This window comes from Myotis brandtii, unplaced genomic scaffold (genome assembly GCF_000412655.1).
Source record: "Myotis brandtii unplaced genomic scaffold, ASM41265v1 scaffold38, whole genome shotgun sequence".
Classification (NCBI taxonomy): domain Eukaryota; kingdom Metazoa; phylum Chordata; class Mammalia; order Chiroptera; family Vespertilionidae; genus Myotis; species Myotis brandtii.
The window spans coordinates 1,741,267-1,758,963 of NW_005364596.1; the positions used below are offsets into that span (position 1 = coordinate 1,741,267).

The 17,697-nt window shown below is 38.0% G+C and overlaps 1 protein-coding gene across 4 annotated transcripts in view; it reads right to left on the reverse strand.

Annotated features, from left to right (window-relative positions):
- The window catches only part of SEC24B (SEC24 homolog B, COPII coat complex component), a 72,104-nt gene that overhangs the window by 9,780 nt on the left and 44,627 nt on the right, over nt 1–17,697 (reverse strand). For all 4 annotated transcript variants that reach the window (XM_014544730.1, XM_014544729.1, XM_014544728.1 and 1 more), the window contains 11 exons: nt 15,381–15,483; nt 12,831–12,957; nt 11,628–11,737; nt 9,837–9,949; nt 6,708–6,826; nt 6,314–6,369; nt 5,871–6,077; nt 2,934–3,057; nt 2,392–2,550; nt 1,608–1,781; nt 438–548 (listed from right to left, as the gene is read on the reverse strand). In XM_014544730.1, coding sequence (XP_014400216.1) covers nt 438–548; nt 1,608–1,781; nt 2,392–2,550; nt 2,934–3,057; nt 5,871–6,077; nt 6,314–6,369; nt 6,708–6,826; nt 9,837–9,949; nt 11,628–11,737; nt 12,831–12,957; nt 15,381–15,483 — 1,403 coding nt within the window. The remainder of the gene's footprint in view (nt 1–437; nt 549–1,607; nt 1,782–2,391; nt 2,551–2,933; nt 3,058–5,870; nt 6,078–6,313; nt 6,370–6,707; nt 6,827–9,836; nt 9,950–11,627; nt 11,738–12,830; nt 12,958–15,380; nt 15,484–17,697) is intronic.

Here is a 17,697-nt window from a genome sequence, read left to right on the forward strand (position 1 = left end):
CGTTGGAATCTGCAGCAAGCAAGCCTCGTGCTCGCTTCAGTGCCTGGCTGCCGGCCGCCATCTTGGCTGACAGTTAATTTGCATATACTCACTGATTAGCCAATGAAAAGGGTAGCGGTCGTACGCTAATTACCATGTTTCTCTTTTATTAGTGTAGATGGTATTCCACTGTATGAATGTATCACAGTTTGTTCATATATTCATTAGCTGAAGGAAATTTGGGTTGTCACTAACTTTTAGTGATTATGAATCTTCAAAAGATTTTTAAACCAAAGAATTAATAAGAAATATAAGAACCATCCAATTCACACTGCTGTACATGAAAACAGAAAACATACACTTTTAAAATAAGGGGTTTCTAGGGTAAAAAAATGCCCAAACTTCAGTTTTTAGAATAGAAAAATGCATTTCACCTGTTCCCTCACTGTTTTACTCACCCATGTTTGCCAGAAGGCAGATGGCAGCTTGTACATCCACTCCTGCATATACATCTGCTAGTGAACTTACCACGGGCAAACAAAGTGTATGCACTCTAATTCTCCGCTCACCTAAACAAAGTGATGAACAAATGTCATTGCAAAATATGTTAGAAAAAGAAAGAAACAAAGAGAACCAGTTAAAAAATTACTCAAGTTATTGTTTTGAGCGATTAAATCTTCAACAGGATATTGAAATGTAAAAACTAAGTTTCACAGTGAATGTGTTTTAAAGAAAATTAAACAATCTCTAAATCTGAAGATATACTATGAACACATACTATGGTTTGGCTTTTATTTTAATACTAGAGGCCCAATGCATGGATTTGTGCACTGGTGGGAGCCCTTGGCCTGGCCTGCGCCCTCGCGCAATCCGGGACCCCTCAGGGGATGTTGGACTGCTGGTTTTGTCCTGATCCCCGCAGGCCAGGCTGAGGGACCCCACTGGTGCATGAATCCGTGCAATCTGGCCTCTACTATGCATATAAAATCTTTGGTTAATCTCTTCCTGTCTCCCTTCCCTTCTTTCCTCTGAGATTCATCAGTCTGTTCCATGTTTCCAGCCTGTGTGTTGAGTATCTGCCCCCTGGTGGTCAGTGCACATCATAGCTACTGGTTGAACGGTTGCTTATTAGACTTTTATATATATAGATCATTCATTCTAAATTATATCCAACATAATAAATAGCATGGTTTACCAGATACATATGATCCTGGGAATGCAAGTCAAAAAAGATATCATTTAAAGATTTAAAAAAGAGTTTAAAAAAGAAACACACAGAACATATGTTTGACTAGCTGATGCAAATCCCATCACTTTCCACTGTATGTTCATTCTTTCTCCCCATTCTCATCACCATGTGAGAGGAGAATTATTGCTACAAGTTATATTTCATTTCTCCTAATGTTACCTTTTTTTAAAAAATATATATTTTATTGATTTTTTACAGAGAAGAAGGGAGAGGGCCAGAGAGTCAGAAACATCGATCAGCTGCCTCCTGCACACCTCCCACTGGGGATGTGCCCACAACCAAGGTACATGCCCTTGACCAGAATTGAACCCTGGACCTTTCAGTCCACAGGCTGATGCTCTATCTACTGAGCCAAACCAGTTAGGGCTCCTAATGTTACCTTTGCTTGATGTATATAACAGTGCTGTTTGAAAGCATACTAAGGAAGTGTCTGTCAAACTTTCTTCAATTGACAGCTGTACTGCAAATCCAGCATCAGGATTGATGTTGGCGAGGGACAACAAATCAGTGGAACGCACAAAGAAGTTTCCATGAAAAGTGTGCATTGAAAGACCTAGAGAAGAGAAACGTTGTTATAAAAGATGAAGCAATAGTAGTATAGCTCAGGCTACAGCTACTTTACAAAGTAAAAAAATGTCTCTGATTTTGAATGAAAAGGATAACTGGGGGATAGGATTGGAGTGTGTTGGTAAAGGTTCTAAAATACCAATTCAAAAGAACCAATGTAGGTTCCACAAAAGATCTAATGTAAAACATTTTTAAAATGGGGTTTACTGTAAAACTCATTTAAGAATTAAAATAAGTGATCAGAATCCCTCCTGCAAACATTCACATAAAATCAAGGTAATGTAAATTGAAGACTATTTGAATGATGATGAGGGCAAAGATTATTAATTTTACCATTTTCACTTAAGATCTTCCCTATTCCTCCAATTCTCTTTCTAAAATCACCTCCAATATGGGCTTTCTCTTAGGTTCTTCCTAATAAAGCAAAACATGATTTTTGCCCACTTATTCAAATTACTGTAAAATTGGGGAATGGTTATTATATATCAGGTTAAGATCAAGCATAAAGTCTTTTATATTGAACAACCATTATAAATTATAGTCACAGATACTCAATATATGAATGCTAATTTAATTATAGAGTTTTTATAACATACCTTTAGTACACCTTATTCTCATAACAGCTTCAAATCCAATTTTCCTTGTGAGATAACGTTTTAGTTCTTTTTGTAACTTTTCTGCTTGTGAAGGATTGTGAGTAGAATGGAAAGATGGATAATAATAGATGCAGCCTGCTGAATACTTGGACATGCAAGCTTTAAAGAGAAATTTAAAAAGTATTTTATATTTGTCCAATAGGAGTATAAATTCTATATTATGAAGAAATCTAAGTCATAATGAGAAAACAAAAACTGTCAAAATAAAGGTAATATATAAATCTGAGAAAACACAAACATTTATAAAATATAAGGTTTATTGTTGAGCAGAATAACACAAAGAAATTATATTTTAAAAATAAAATATCAATAGCATTTTATACTGGTATAGCGCTTTAAAATTTACTGTTAATTTTCAGAGATATCATCTATGTAATTCACATGTCTTTCTCTCCAAAGTATTAAGAATGCTTACTAAAGAGTTCAGATTTAATTTATATGCTAAAACTGTATGTAAACAGATAAACACAATGTCCCCTTACCTAGAGAAGAAAGATCCGAGTACTGTGAACTTAAAAGGAACAGATCCACTGCAGTCTGCTGCCCTGAGCAATCTAAAGCCAGCTTCTTATAAAAATCAGTTGCAGGGCCAAGATGTTGTACAACCTAAGTCAACAAGTCACAAAGTAAGAACTTGAAGCCTTGTATTGTGCATATCCTACATAATAAAAGGGTAATGCAAATTGACTGAACAGCAGAACGACCAGTCACTATCATGTGCACTGACCACCAGGGGGAAGACGCTCAATGCAGGAACTGCCCCCTGGTGGTCAGTTCGAACACCACTCAGCCACAAGCTGGGCTGACTGCTGGCAAGCAAATAGTTTTTTTTAAAGTGTCTAGGCAGCCCTAGCTGGTTTGGCTCAGTGGATAGAGTGTCAGCCTGCGGACTGAAGGGTCCCAGGTTCGATTCCAGCCAGGGGCACATGCCTGAGTTGTGGCTTGATCCCCAATAGGGGGCGTGCAGGAGGCAGCCAATGAATCTCTCTCATCATTGATGTTTCTATCTCTCTCTCTCTCCTTCCCATCCTCTCTAAAATCAATAAAATATATTAAAAAAAAATAAAGTGTCTAGGCAGTTGGCACAGATTTTAGGAAGGCTGGGGAGGGTTGGGGGGGTAAGATCATGTGCACTGACCACCAGGGGGAAGACGCTCAATGCAGGAACTGCCCCCTGGTGGTCAGTTCGAACACCACTCAGCCACAAGCTGGGCTGACTGCTGGCAAGCAAATAGTTTTTTTTAAAGTGTCTAGGCAGCCCTAGCTGGTTTGGCTCAGTGGATAGAGTGTCAGCCTGCGGACTGAAGGGTCCCAGGTTCGATTCCAGCCAGGGGCACATGCCTGAGTTGTGGCTTGATCCCCAATAGGGGGCGTGCAGGAGGCAGCCAATGAATCTCTCTCATCATTGATGTTTCTATCTCTCTCTCTCTCCTTCCCATCCTCTCTAAAATCAATAAAATATATTAAAAAAAAATAAAGTGTCTAGGCAGTTGGCACAGAAAGGAGACAAATGTACTACTCGTTGTAATATTTTAAGCAATAAAAAAAAAGCTTTTTCTGCATATATTGATATGATCATGTGGTTTTTATCCTTCAATTTTTTTACGTGCTGTATCATATTTATTGATTTGTGGATATTGTACCAACCTTGCACTCTGGAATAAATCCCACTTGATCATAGTGAATGATCTTATTAATGTAAAAAAATAAAAATTAAAAATAAAGTGTCTAGGCAGTTGGCACAGATTTTTTATAATAATCCTATAAAATAAGAGAGGAATATGCTAATTAGCCGTTACACCCTGATCACGGATCAGCAGGAGGGTGGGCCAGCGAGGTGCAAGTGGGCTGCGAAGAGCTACAGGAGAGGGCAGGGCAGCAAGCTATGAGAGGGGGAGGGCCGAGGGGGCGGGGGAGCTACAAGAGGGTGGAAGTGACCTACTGGCTACAAGTGGGCGACAGAGAGCTACAGGATGGGACAGGACAGCAAGCAAGCGGGAGGCGGAGAGCTACAGGAGAGGGCAGGGCAACAAGCTATGGGAGCAGGGGGAGCTATAGGAGGGCGGGGCGGTGAGCTATGAATGGGGAGAGCTACAGGAGGGCGGGGCAGTGGGCAGAGAGCTATAGGAGGGCGGGACAGAGGGCAGAGTGCTACAGGAGGGCGGCAGACCTACTGGCGCATGGATTTGTGCGCAAGGCTACTAGTCCTATATAATAAAACCCTAATATGCAAAACAACCGAACGGCAGAATGACCAGTCACTATGACGCGCACTGACCACGAGGGGGCAGAGGGAGGTGACTGGCGACGGAGTGGGGGGCGGGGCTGGCGAGCGGGTGGCGCCAGGCCTCCAGCCAAGGCAGGTGCCAGTGGGGACCCCCCCCCCCGAATGCCCCACCTGCTGGTCGCCCCACAGATGGCCCTGATCACTGGCCACACCTAGGGACCCTACCCTATATATTGGGAACAGTCTCTTAGATTTAAAAATTAAAACCTGGCAAGGCTCCTCTAACACTGAAAAAAAAGAATGATGCAGTGATGACATGCATGGGCTCTGGCTTGTCCATTTTGTGGTCAGCTCTGATTCTGACACTTATAACTGTGTGACAAAGCCAATTACTTAACTTCTCTCTGCTTCAGTTTTTCCACCCATAAGATGGGGAAAATGGTACTACTGCCTCAGAAGGATCATGTTACGTACTGCTTTTTATAATCAGGGCAAAAAATGTAGCTGCCCATATAACAGCAAGATGCCTTTCACCAGTATGAAAAGTATGGTCATGGTGCATGCAGTGTCCTGGATTGCAAGAGGGACATCCGACTGTTGGTTTAGGCCTGACATCCCCCGAGAGGTCCCGGATTGTGAGAGGGCGCAGGCCGGGCTGAGGGACCCCCCACCCCTGTGCACAAATTTTGTGCACCAGGCCTCTAGTAACAATAATAATTGCTAACATTTATAAAGCACTTATGTGGCACAAATTATTGTATAAGTTTTATACAATAATTTGTATTACCATCATAATTAAAATGTTTATTAGCATGAGCATGTTAAATGATAATATCTCAGATTTAATAAGTATATTATTGTGTAACAGAAAAGAACACTGGAATCCAAATATTAAGTCACATTTTTACCATTAAATGGTTATTTAACCTTTGGCAATATATATAGTTTAATCTGTTTCCTTATCTATAAAATGACAAAGTTAGAGCTAATTATTCCTAAATTTCTATGACTTGGAAACAAATAATAAAAAGAATATACTGCAACACAAAAACAAAATAATTCAAGTTAACTCTCTTACGAGTTTCCTTTTAAACTGTTAGTGAAGTGGGAAAGTAGAATGAACAAATAATTACAGTCTCTAGAAGCAGAAAACAACATCCTGAATATGACAGAGAAATGAAATATAAAATACCTTTGTGCTTGATCTCTGGTTAGGATCCTCTCTGGACTGTAGAAGTCCTGCACCCAAGGAAGGTAACTGTGTCTGAAATACAGACACACGGCCACCTGTTGGAGACATTAATTTAAAGGCAGCCTGAAGCGCAGGACCAAGGGCACTGTGTGTTTCTCTTGTATTGGTGAACATATTTGGTAATGCATTCAATAAGTCTTTTATCAGCTGGGAAAACAAAGATTAAAAGTTGAATTACTCAGAAGGCAAGGCAATATTCTTTAAAACACCCCAGAGACAGTATATGCCACCACATTTGGGGGAACCGTAAATTGAGGAGTCAATGAATATGCTACCACATTGTCTATTAAAATGTTAATAGACCAAGGAAATGGTAAACATTTCAGTGAATAGTTGAAATAACAGAAACATTTTAATACTCTAAGGAAAAAAATCAATCTCACCTCTTTACTTTCATGTAGGTTCACAAGTAAGCTATCTGGAGTAGGTAGAAAAACATCTATAGGGAAAACATATTTTAATCAACACATAAATTAAGTCAAAAGGACATAGTAATATAAAAAAATCTTAGTTTTCCTCAGGCCACCCATATAATGGATACTATAGTATTGCTTTATTCTCTGTATGTATTATACACATGTGTTCACGCATGCAAAAGTACATATATACAGGTGTAAAAACCTTAGAATCAAGTATTTTCCAGGAAATAATAATTTTTAAACAAATATCTAAGTGCACCAAATTATCCTTACAGCATTATAAGATGTACTGTCAAATAAAGTAGCATCAACTCCAAACTTAGTAATTAAAAATACTTTTATTTTACTCACTGCTTACCATCTATATCAGACACAATCAACATTTGAGGTTGTGATAATCCTTCTTGTAAATTGTAGAAATGAATAGTGCTATCAAAGGTCACAAATCCTATTCTTGTTCGTGAATCCCCAGGAAGCCTAAAGATAAAAATGACAATTTAAAAATTTACAGTGCTTAGTAACATGTTTTATTTAAGTAAATAATCAAGTAGGAAACCAAGCCTAAGAATAACTACATATGCTTTTTCATAGAGGACAGAAAAGTCATCCTTATCTAAATCAATAGATATCAGAGGAGAGTAAGGATGAAACATTCCATCTTCAGATGAAACCACTAACACATTTAGAATTCCAAGGTCAGAAAATTGAACTAGCATATTCAAATAATAAGCCAAAACTAAGAATGGCATGATTATTTTGTTTGTTTGTTTGTTTATTTACTAGAGGCCTATGCACGAAATTCATGCAAGAGTAGACCTTCCTTCCCCTGGCTGCCAGCACCGGCTTCCCTCTGGCCCCGGCTTCGTCTGGAAGGTTGTCCAGAGGGATGTCCAGAAGGACGTCTGGTCTAATTAGCATATTATGCTTTTATTATTTTAGATTTATGCAAACCTCACCCAAGGACACATTCAATGATTTTTTAGAGAGGAGAGGGGAAGGAGAAAGGAAAGGAGGGAGGGAGGGAGGTGGAGAGAGGTGGGGGGGGGGGGGGGGGGGGGGGGGGTCTCCCTGAGAGAGAAACATAAATGTGAGAGGGAAACATCGGCTGCCTCCCTTGATTCCGACCAGGGCCAGGGATTGAACCTGAAACCCAGGGGGTTTGTTTGTTACCAGTCAGGTATGTGCCCTGACTGGGAATCAAACCCGAGACCCTTTGGTGCATGGGATGACGCTCCAACCAACTAAGCCACACTAGCGAGGGCTAAAAATGACATGATTTAAAAAAAACCAAAGACTTCTTGCTGACTGCTTTGAAATGCATTATTTTAAGTGAAAAATTACTCATATTTTCAGTTCCAATATAACAAAAATAGTATATCTTGTTTAAACATTTTAAGGGAAGAATGGCAAAAAAGTACTTTCCTGAAAAGACTGAATGTAATGCACATCAGATTTTAACATATAAAATTTTAAATAAAAACCACATTTAAGATCAAGGCATTTTATCTATCATGTATCTTTTCAAAATATTCTGCCAGAACACGGTATATTCAAAGGTCAATGCCACAGTATAAAAGAATAAATTAACATTTCACTGCCCATCAAGCTTTTCTTATGAATAAGATAAATGCTATATTGTACAGAAGTGTATTTCTTTATTTTAAAATATATTTTTATTGATTTCAGAGCAGAAGAGAGAGGGAGAGATAGAAACATCAATGAGAGAATCACTGATTGGCTGCCTCCTGCAGGTCCCACACTAGGAATCAAGCCTGCAACCCGGGCATGGGCCCTGCCAGGGAATCCAACCGTGACCTCCTGGTTTATAGGTTGAAACTCAACCACTGAGCCACGCCAAGTGGCCCAGAAGGGTATTTCTAAGTACCACCAACTATGCTAACTGCTGTTATGTAATTTATTGTTTCAGTAAACCTTTAAACATATTTTTGAGCCCTAGCTGGTTTTGCTCAGTGGATAGAGCTTCGGCCTGTGGCCTGTGGCCTGAAGGGCATATGCCCAGGTTATGGGTTGGATCCCCAGTGAGGGGCGTGAGGGAGGCAGCCAATCAGTGATTCTCTCTCATCACTGATTTAACTATTTATACTTTTGGTTTTGCATAGTCTGTTTAATTTGCAACAGTCACTCATTTTTGCTGGACTGGTTCCCATTTTTATGGCTATATCCTCATACTTTTCCAGTAAGCTAACTCTTCAGTCTTAAAAATGATTTCTTTGCAGGGGATCGTCCACTGCCACTTACTGCTAAAACTGTATCTGAAGTAAGCACTTGTGACTAAAAATAGGGCAAATGCTTCAATCAAGGAGAAAAATATGAAAACTCTAAGTTACTAACACAAAGTAAAAGCAAATCATTTAATATTTCTGGATTTTTAAAACAGTCTCAAAAGGACTTAACGTTCAGTTTTATTCATAGCCAAGATCAGTGATATGCAGACTCTGATGACTAGAGCTAGTACTCAGCAGAGCAAGGACTCTCACTCAATGGAAGTTGGGGGAGAACCTTCTGGGATCACCAAGACTACTTCCGACACAGCATTCATTACACATAACCAACAGACACCTTTGGACAAGTGAGAAACCATTGTAGTAGGAACCACTCTTACTAACAATCTTTAAGTCTTATCTCTTGTAGGTGTTGTAATAAAAAAAAGTAATGTACAAACAACTTTGTTTTACTGAGAATTGGAAGGTTCATTATTAAACCTCATTGAGGGACCCCTTCATGACTAACAGACACATAGAGAGGAATTAGAGCCAGGTATAAGCAACCCATCCAATACGGTTTCCACTTTCACAATACAGCTCATTACTAATGTGCCAAAATGAAGAGCTCAGTTTCTGGCTTCCTGGAAAATACTGAGCAGAAAATCAATTCCTTCTTTCCCTTTATCTGGCTCATTCTCTTATTAGCACATTTAAAACTACCTTATGGAAAACCCCTTGCTCAGGTAAAAATTACAGCTAGACTTCTTCCATCCAGATTCTTGACACCCTGGCCAAGTAAAGTTTTCTGGGCTCCAGTACTGAGATCTGCTAAGTTAGAGGAGATCTAAATTCCTTACTAAGCCCGGTCGGCATGCCTTAGTGATTGAGCATAGATCTATGAACCAGAAGGTCATGGTTCGATTCCTGGTCAGGGCACATGTCCTGGTGGCAGACTCAATCCCCAGTGTGGGGCATGCAGGAGGCAGCTGATCAATGATTCTCTCTCATCATAGATGTTTCTCTTTCTCTCAAATCAATAAAAATATATTTTAAAAAATTTCTTACTAAGTTTTAAAACTTTATGATTCAGATACCAAGTCATAAATCATAATAAAATCCAAGTAGCAGGATCTATATTTTATGGTGGACAGGAAATACTCTTAAAATGAAATCAAAGTTAATAAAAACCAACACGATGAATTGCTAATAAACACTTCATATTTATATACATATACATTTATTTTGAATAAAATAATTCTTACTTGTCTAGATTTTCTAACAGTGACTGGCACAAAATTGTCAAATACCCAGCTTCCACTGCGTTATGAGACACATCTAAAACAAACAAGTAAACTGCGGGTTGAGGAGGACGAAGCTGAAAGAAATAAAAATAATGTAATTTATTTAATAGGTAAAATGTATTCTTTTTATATCACCATACCACTGGATATTTACTGAGTATGTTATACAAAAATATACATAAGTAGAATGTTTTGTAAGATCTCATGTGCTAGTGAAAATGACATTCCTTTGACTTTTTTCTTATAAGGTTGGTTGTGGATTACGCATGATAAAGCAGCCATTATACAGTAATGGTTAAATAGATGTGTTAAATGTTTTCCTGAGAGTCTTGGCTGAGATATCTTTCAAAGAAAAATTAAATTTACTTATTATTTAATATCAACCTCTATATCCCTTCCCTGTCCCTAAAAACATTTTTAAAATTTAATTTCTTTAACTCAATAATCATTAGTACTAACTATTGGGTCACCTGGTGGTGGATGAAACCCAACGGTTAAGTGCTAAGTGCAAAGTCCTTGTGATGGTATTTCTATGTTCCTTCTCTACTAGAGATATATAATGGTATTAATGGATTAAATATATAATGCTGGGATTAGCATTTAATAAACTCCAGAGTGGGTGAGGGGAGGAGGGACTGGAAATAAAGTATGAAATATATATAGCATAAGGTTAATAACTGTTGAAGCTCACTGATGGGTAAATGATGGCTTATTATACTATTTTCTCTTCCTTGAAATAAGCTTGAAAACTGTTACAGGAAGTTAAAATAAAAGGATATATAAAGTCTTTTTTTTTTTTTTAAGTGTCAACCAGGGATCATATGGGTCGTGGCAAAAACTTTTTGCTATACCACTTCAATTGATTAAGATTCCTAAAGAGCCAGAACAGAGCTGAGAACATAGTAAGTTGTAAAGAAGGTAAGAAGAATGACAGTGACTAAAAGAAAGTTTACTATAATTAATAGAAAACAGGTAAGAAAATAGTAGTTAAGTGGGCAGATGCTATATTAAACACAAAGAACCATAAAAATTAGAAAAATAAAGAGATGGGTTAAGCATTAGAAATTTAATACACATTAGTTATTCTTTACCACTTTACATGTTTGTCGACAACAAAGATTAGAAAAAAGGATACAGAGGAAACATGTTATTATAAATATATTTAAAATGAGTCAATATGATAAAGATTAGTAGAACTTAGTTAAAAAATTCCTTTTTGTAAGTAGAAAATTAGAATGAGAGCTCAGAGTCAGTATAATTAAAGAACAGATAGAATTTTATGATGAACTGAAAAGAGAGAAATTAGAATAAAGTCATATCCGTTTATCCTGATATATGTACTGGATAAAACATTAAGATTGTATCTTTTTTTAAAAAGATTATATCTTTAAGAGCTTGAAAATTACAGTTTTTGGCAAAAACATGAGTTTTTCTGTTAGAGGGTCTTAAGTATTAAATGGTAAACGAATATTTATATTCATTCTATGTAAGTAATATAATCAGAACGGCAACAAATTGTAGATGCTAGTGCATATCATAAAACATTACTAAGATTTCTTAGTGACATAACTGCATTCTTCTAGGAGATCAAGTAACCTTTACAAAGAGTTTTCTATTTGTTAAGTATAAATAAAAATTTTTTTCTAAAATCATTTTTAAAAATTCAAAATTTGAACAAAAATTCACTTAATAGCAAATTACAAATGACCAATACAATTGATCCCAAGAGTAACTTTAACACTGAATAGTTACCATGTAATCAGAAGAAGCAATGAACTCCACAGTTGAATTCTGAACTTCTGGCCGTTTATGAGGCTCTCCATAAGAGCGGGTAAGGGGATTATACATAAATTCTTCAGGAACTAGATAAGAATTAGGAATCCAGTATAAATTTAGTAACACAATTTATAACTTTGCACACATATGCACTCCTAGAAATAAACACCTCTATCATTAATTTATATAAGGTTTACAATAATTCTGTGAACATCTAATGGTAAAAACTAATTCCTTAAGCCCTCTTTAAAAAATATAGCAGAAGGATTAAGAAACTTTTTTTATGAAATCGGGTTAGGATACCAGAACACAAGTAACCTTGCTTTTTAGGTTTGTGTTCTATTTACCACAATGACATGGGGGAAAAAATCAGACAGAAACACAAATTTGAAAGCAATCACACTAAGATATCCTAAGAAATGACTAAAGGGGAAAACAGACACACTGCACCCATGTGATCAGATACAATGGCAAAGGTCTACACTGAGTAGAACAAACCAAATGTATCAACAGAAGACAATCTTAACTTGTCAGGGTCAAGCGTAATTAGTCTGCATGACCTCACCTGCGTGACCTTCACTGCTTGTTTTATGAATACCTTTTAGTTTGACCTCACTGTCACTTCTCCTTATTATCTCCTTGGCTAGCCAAAATGAAGTGTTCCTAGCCCAGTGGTTGGCAAACTCATTAGTCAACAGAGCCAAATATCAACAGTACAATGATTGAAATTTCTTTTGAGAGCCAAATTTTTTAAACTTAAACTATATAGGTAGGTACATTGTTATTAACTTAATTAGGGTACTCCTAAGCTGGCCTTTGCTAAAAACGTCCTCAATCTGAGGGGTCGACCTCAGCGAACGTACCCCCACTTCTTCTAACGCCACTTCTTCAAAATAGACTCGCCCAGGCCGAAAACCCGACTTCTGTGCATGGGCCACGAAGTTTCAATCGCACTGTACATGCGCGCCTGCACGTGGTATTTTATGGAAGAGCCACACTTAAGGGGCCAAAGAGCCGCATGTGGCTCTCGAGCCGCAGTTTGCCGACCACTGCCCTAGCCTATACTCTCACCATTAAAAGTGGTATGAAAGTTTTGAAAGTAGTGAGCAGAGAGACTAGATGAAATATGTCACAATGTTTACAATATTAAACACACTTATTTTAAGAATACGAACTCACCATCATTGACTCTATAGCACAAATTGCATTTCCATCTACGCTGATCAATGAAGGATACGAAAGGGTTGATATATGTTCGACAAGATCGGCACCTCACAATGGTATTTGATGTTATCACGGGTAATTGCTAGAAAGTAAAATAAAGATGTTGTAGCAGAACAAACACTCCAGGAAACACACATGCTGCTGTGATCATAATCAAACAAAACAATAACTGTGTTTTGAAACTGAAGCATTTTAATAAAATCCAGTGATGCGCTAAGTAACAGAAGCAGCTATCAAGTTTTTTCCCTCTTTTAGCATAATCTTCATATAAAATAATACCAAAATAAAGTCCAACCAAATGCAATAAAAGTTACTAGCTGACAAGAAAAACCTGGTTGGCAAAAAAACAAACAAACAAAAAATATCTGTATCTATCTATCTATAGACAGATAGATATCTCTCTCTATATATCTATATCTCAGAGCTTATCAGCTAGATTCAAGAAATAACACAGAGAAACATATACCATATAAAAATGCCTTTGTCTCTGCACCTGGTGCTATCTGCACTGCTCATTCGACAGCCACAACAATCCCGGTGGGAGCCCAGGCCACAAGAAAACAAACAAAATGTGCCTTTGAAACAAATACATCTTTATGCTTAGTTTGAGAAAAGAACTTTATATTCAATTTAAGGAAGTTAGAAAATGTGAAAAAGATCTTTAAAAATCACATATTATTCTATCTTCCTGAATTAACCCAATAACCTTTTAGTATATTTCTTTGTTTTAAAATTTCTCACCTGTGTATATGGGAAATAAACTATATTGGTCAGACATAAAGGTTGTAACAGTATTAAAAGTTATCAAATAGTATTTACTGAATGAATTCAAGATCCTCATTACATATCCTAATTATTTTATTTGCTATTCACTTTGCTCCTTTCTGTTCATCTTAGTACGAAAGCAAGCTCCACGAGGAAGCGTACTGACCTTTGTATCCTCAGAACCTAGCATGATAGGGAGGCAAATCAATATTTTGTGGATGAGTAAGAACAAAAGAAACTCAGTAGCAATAAGAGGGGTAGAAAGTCACAGGAATAAAACAGTGTGAGTGAGAAATGCAGCTTGTAAAGTATAAATAAAATGTACCTGAATAAAATTTATTTCTGAAGTTTCAAAATCTTAGTTTAAATATAATTTTTGCATGAAATACCAGAAGTTTGTGAAAAAAAAATCCAACAAGCTAGGTATTAAACCAAATAGACTTTGGAAACTTAAACAAGTAATGTTTTAATTCAATAGACTCGAGGTGGCTGAACTTTATTATTCTGAAGGTTATTTAATAGTTAGGAATAATCATACAGTTTTCTTCCCTAATTGCACATCATTGTTGGTGTTTCCTTTATCCTATATAACAGTGGTTCTCAACCTTCTGGCCATTTATTTATTTATTTAGAGTATGTATTTTATTTTTATTTTTTTATCTTTAATTTTTTTATTGGTTAAGGTATTACAAGTGTGTCCCCTCCCCCCCCCCCATTAACCCTCAACCTCCCCCCTCCACTCATGCTCTCATCCCCCTGTTGTCCATGTCCATTGGTTTTCTCAACCTTCTGGCCCTTTAAATACAGTTCCTCATGTTGTGACCCAACCATAAAATTATTTTTGTTGCTACTTCATAAGTGTAATGTTGCTACTGTTATGAATCGTAATGTAAATATCTGATATGCAGGATGGTCTTAGGCGACCCCTGTGAAAGGGTTGTTCGACCGCCAAAAACACAGGTTGAGAACCGCTGCTATATAATAAAAGGGTAATATGCAAATCAACCGAACTGGGGAACGACTGGTTGCTATGATGCGCACTGACCACCAGGGGGCAGATGCTCAATGCAAGGAGCTGCCCCCTGATGGTCATTGCGCTCCCACAGGGAGCAGCGCTCAGCCAAAAGCCGGGCTCATGGCTGGCGAATGCAGCGGTGGTGGTGGGAGCCTCTCCCATCTCTGCAGCACTAAGGATGTCTGACTGATGGCTCCCGGGCTGCGAAAAAGGGCGCAGGCCGGGCTGAGGGGACCCTCCCCCCCAAGTGCACCAGGCCTCTAGGACTCCTTAAGTTTATCCTCTATGGCCTCTCCAACTTTCAAAACTAATCTTTCAAAATCCAGCTCAGACTTCATCACTCATAGAAAACTTCTGCTACTATAGCCAGAGGAAATTACTTCCCATACTATACTCACCACCTAAATACCTTATAGAATTTGATTAGTTAACATGTATTAATTCTCCTGCATGTAATTATTTGTTCTTACATCTTTGTTCCCTGTTAGAGAAGACTTTCTTAGGGACAAGGCCAATGACTTAATCATTTCTATATTTACCAGTGCTTAGTTTAGGACCTGTCACAATGCAGGTGCTCAGAAAATGTTTGCTGAATTGAACTGGACAGAAATTTGTTAACTTCAAATAAAAGAAGATGAAAAAATTCTAAGAAAATATACAATCTAAATACCTTGCACATAAAAACACATGTCAGTACCCACAAATATTTTTAAATATGACTTTACCGTTAGGTCTCTGAAGGGATGTAACAATAATCCTAAAGGAAGCTTAGCTTTAGTCAGTAAAGCCTGTGTCTGCGGAATATTTGTCAAAGTACACCGAAAGGAACTGCAAAAAATATAAAGAACACGGACTACATTAGCTATCAGAAAAAAACAAAAAACAAACACCCTGAAGTAGACAGTTGTTGTAGATAAATAAGAACATTTAAGGCAGTGGTTCTCAACCTTCTGGCCCTTTAAATACAGTTCCTCATGTTGTGAGCCAACCATAAAATTACTTTCGTTGCTACTTCATAACTGTAATGTTGCTACTGTTATGAATCGTAATGTAAATATCTGATATGCAGGATGGTCTTAGGCGACCCCTGTGAAAGGGTTGTTCGACCGCCAAAGGGATCGCGACCCACAGGTTGAGAACTGCTGATTTAAGGGCATAAATGAAAATCATTTGAGTATGGTCTGTAATGGTAATTAGGAAGGTTCTTATTACTTTAAACATGTATATATGTAAAATGTGAAAATACCTAAATTAAGGACTCAACATTTTCATGGTAGAAAAACAATTACTCCATTATGACTAGCACGTAGGGCATAAATAGGAGGAAGAAAACGTGAGTGAAAAGGCGTATCTTTGCACTTTTAATAATGCTGTTCCTTTTTTTACTCCCCACTTTTCACCCGCTGAACTCCTAGCCTGAGACTCATCAGTTCCTGCTTCCTCTGAAGCCACCGTCACCCCTGATCACAAGTCAGAAGGACTTGTCCCTCTGTGCTCTGAGATCTGTTTATGCTTCTGTGGTATCAATTAGTCTGACTTGCTTTAGTTGGTTGTGTACCTTGTCTGTCTTTTCCACCTGAGATCAGAGATCATTTTGTCCTGTGTCATCGTAGGACTATTCCTCTCATACAGTAAGTGCTTATAACTTATTAAGTTGTAAGTTAAGGTCAGTAGGCACAGAATCAATAAAGAGCTAAAAAGCAGAAGTAGGAGAAACCAGGAAAGGCATTTTCCTTAGAGTGGTTGACAGTCTGCAGAGAGAGCCAGATACACCCTAATCCAGGCTGGTGGTGTTCCTGCTCCGGGACCTTTACGTGTGCAGTCCAAGCAGCTGGGCACACTCTCTCATTTCTTTCAGATCTCTACTCAAATGGTAACTCTTTGGGAAAAGCTGTCCTGACTCCTCAATAAAAAACAGTCACCCTCCACTTTTACTACTCCCTACTTCATAGAAATACGCTGACATTTCATTATATACTTATTAGTTTGACTGCTCAAAGTATGTCTTCCTTAATATGATCTAAGTTACATGAGACTGGGAAATCTGTTCAGTTTATTGCTTCATGCCCAGCACCAGAAACAGTGCCTGGCACTTCACTTAGAAGGCATTCATTAATATTTATCATTTGAATAATTTATCTTAATATGTAGGCACAATTATTATTCCTGTTTTACAGTTGACAATGCTAAGAATTTGAGAGGTTATATAATTGGCACAAAATCTCATAGCTACTTATCAGTGGAACCAGGGTAAGCAGCCTAGGTATGTCCAATTCTAAAGCCTGTACTCTTAATTACTCTATTTTGATGAGATATTTTCACAGAAAACATATAACTAAGTAGAAACGAATATAGCATTCCCTCCCTATGGACTCTTTAATAGATATTCATATACATGTACATATACACATACAATATACTACACTCACCTACTTGGGAATGCCTAACTATTCATAATAAAGGCCATAATCCGCATACTTATTGACTCGACAGAAGCTTACACTCAGAAGGATGGGCAGCTATTTTCAACCTTGAATCAATTTATTCATTTTTTAACAATGTAATCTTGGCACTTCCTTAGGCACAGATAGAGGATAGGTGGTAGGGTGGGGGAGTAGAGAGGGGACCCTCAGAAAGCTCCATTTTCTGTATTGGAAACTATATAAGATTTTGGTTGAAAAAGAGAGGCTTATTATACTTTTTTTAAAAGCTAGAAATCTATTGCCTTACAAAGGGCAATACTGGCTCTAAAGAATACCAACTCTCTTAACACAAGGAAGAACTTAATGTTGTTCTGTGAATCAGAGTTTACTTTGTAAGAGACTAGAGGCCCGGTGCACAAAAATTTGTGCACTCGGGGGGGAGAGGGGGGCCCCTCAGCCCGGCCTGTGACCTCTCGCAGTCTGGGACCCCTCAGGAGATAATGACCTGCTGGCTTAGGCCTGCTCCCAGGTGGCAGAGGGCAGGCCCAATCCCTAGGTGCAGCCCCTAGTCGGGCTAAGAGCAGGGCCGATAGGGGAGTTGGGGCACTGCCCCCTGTCA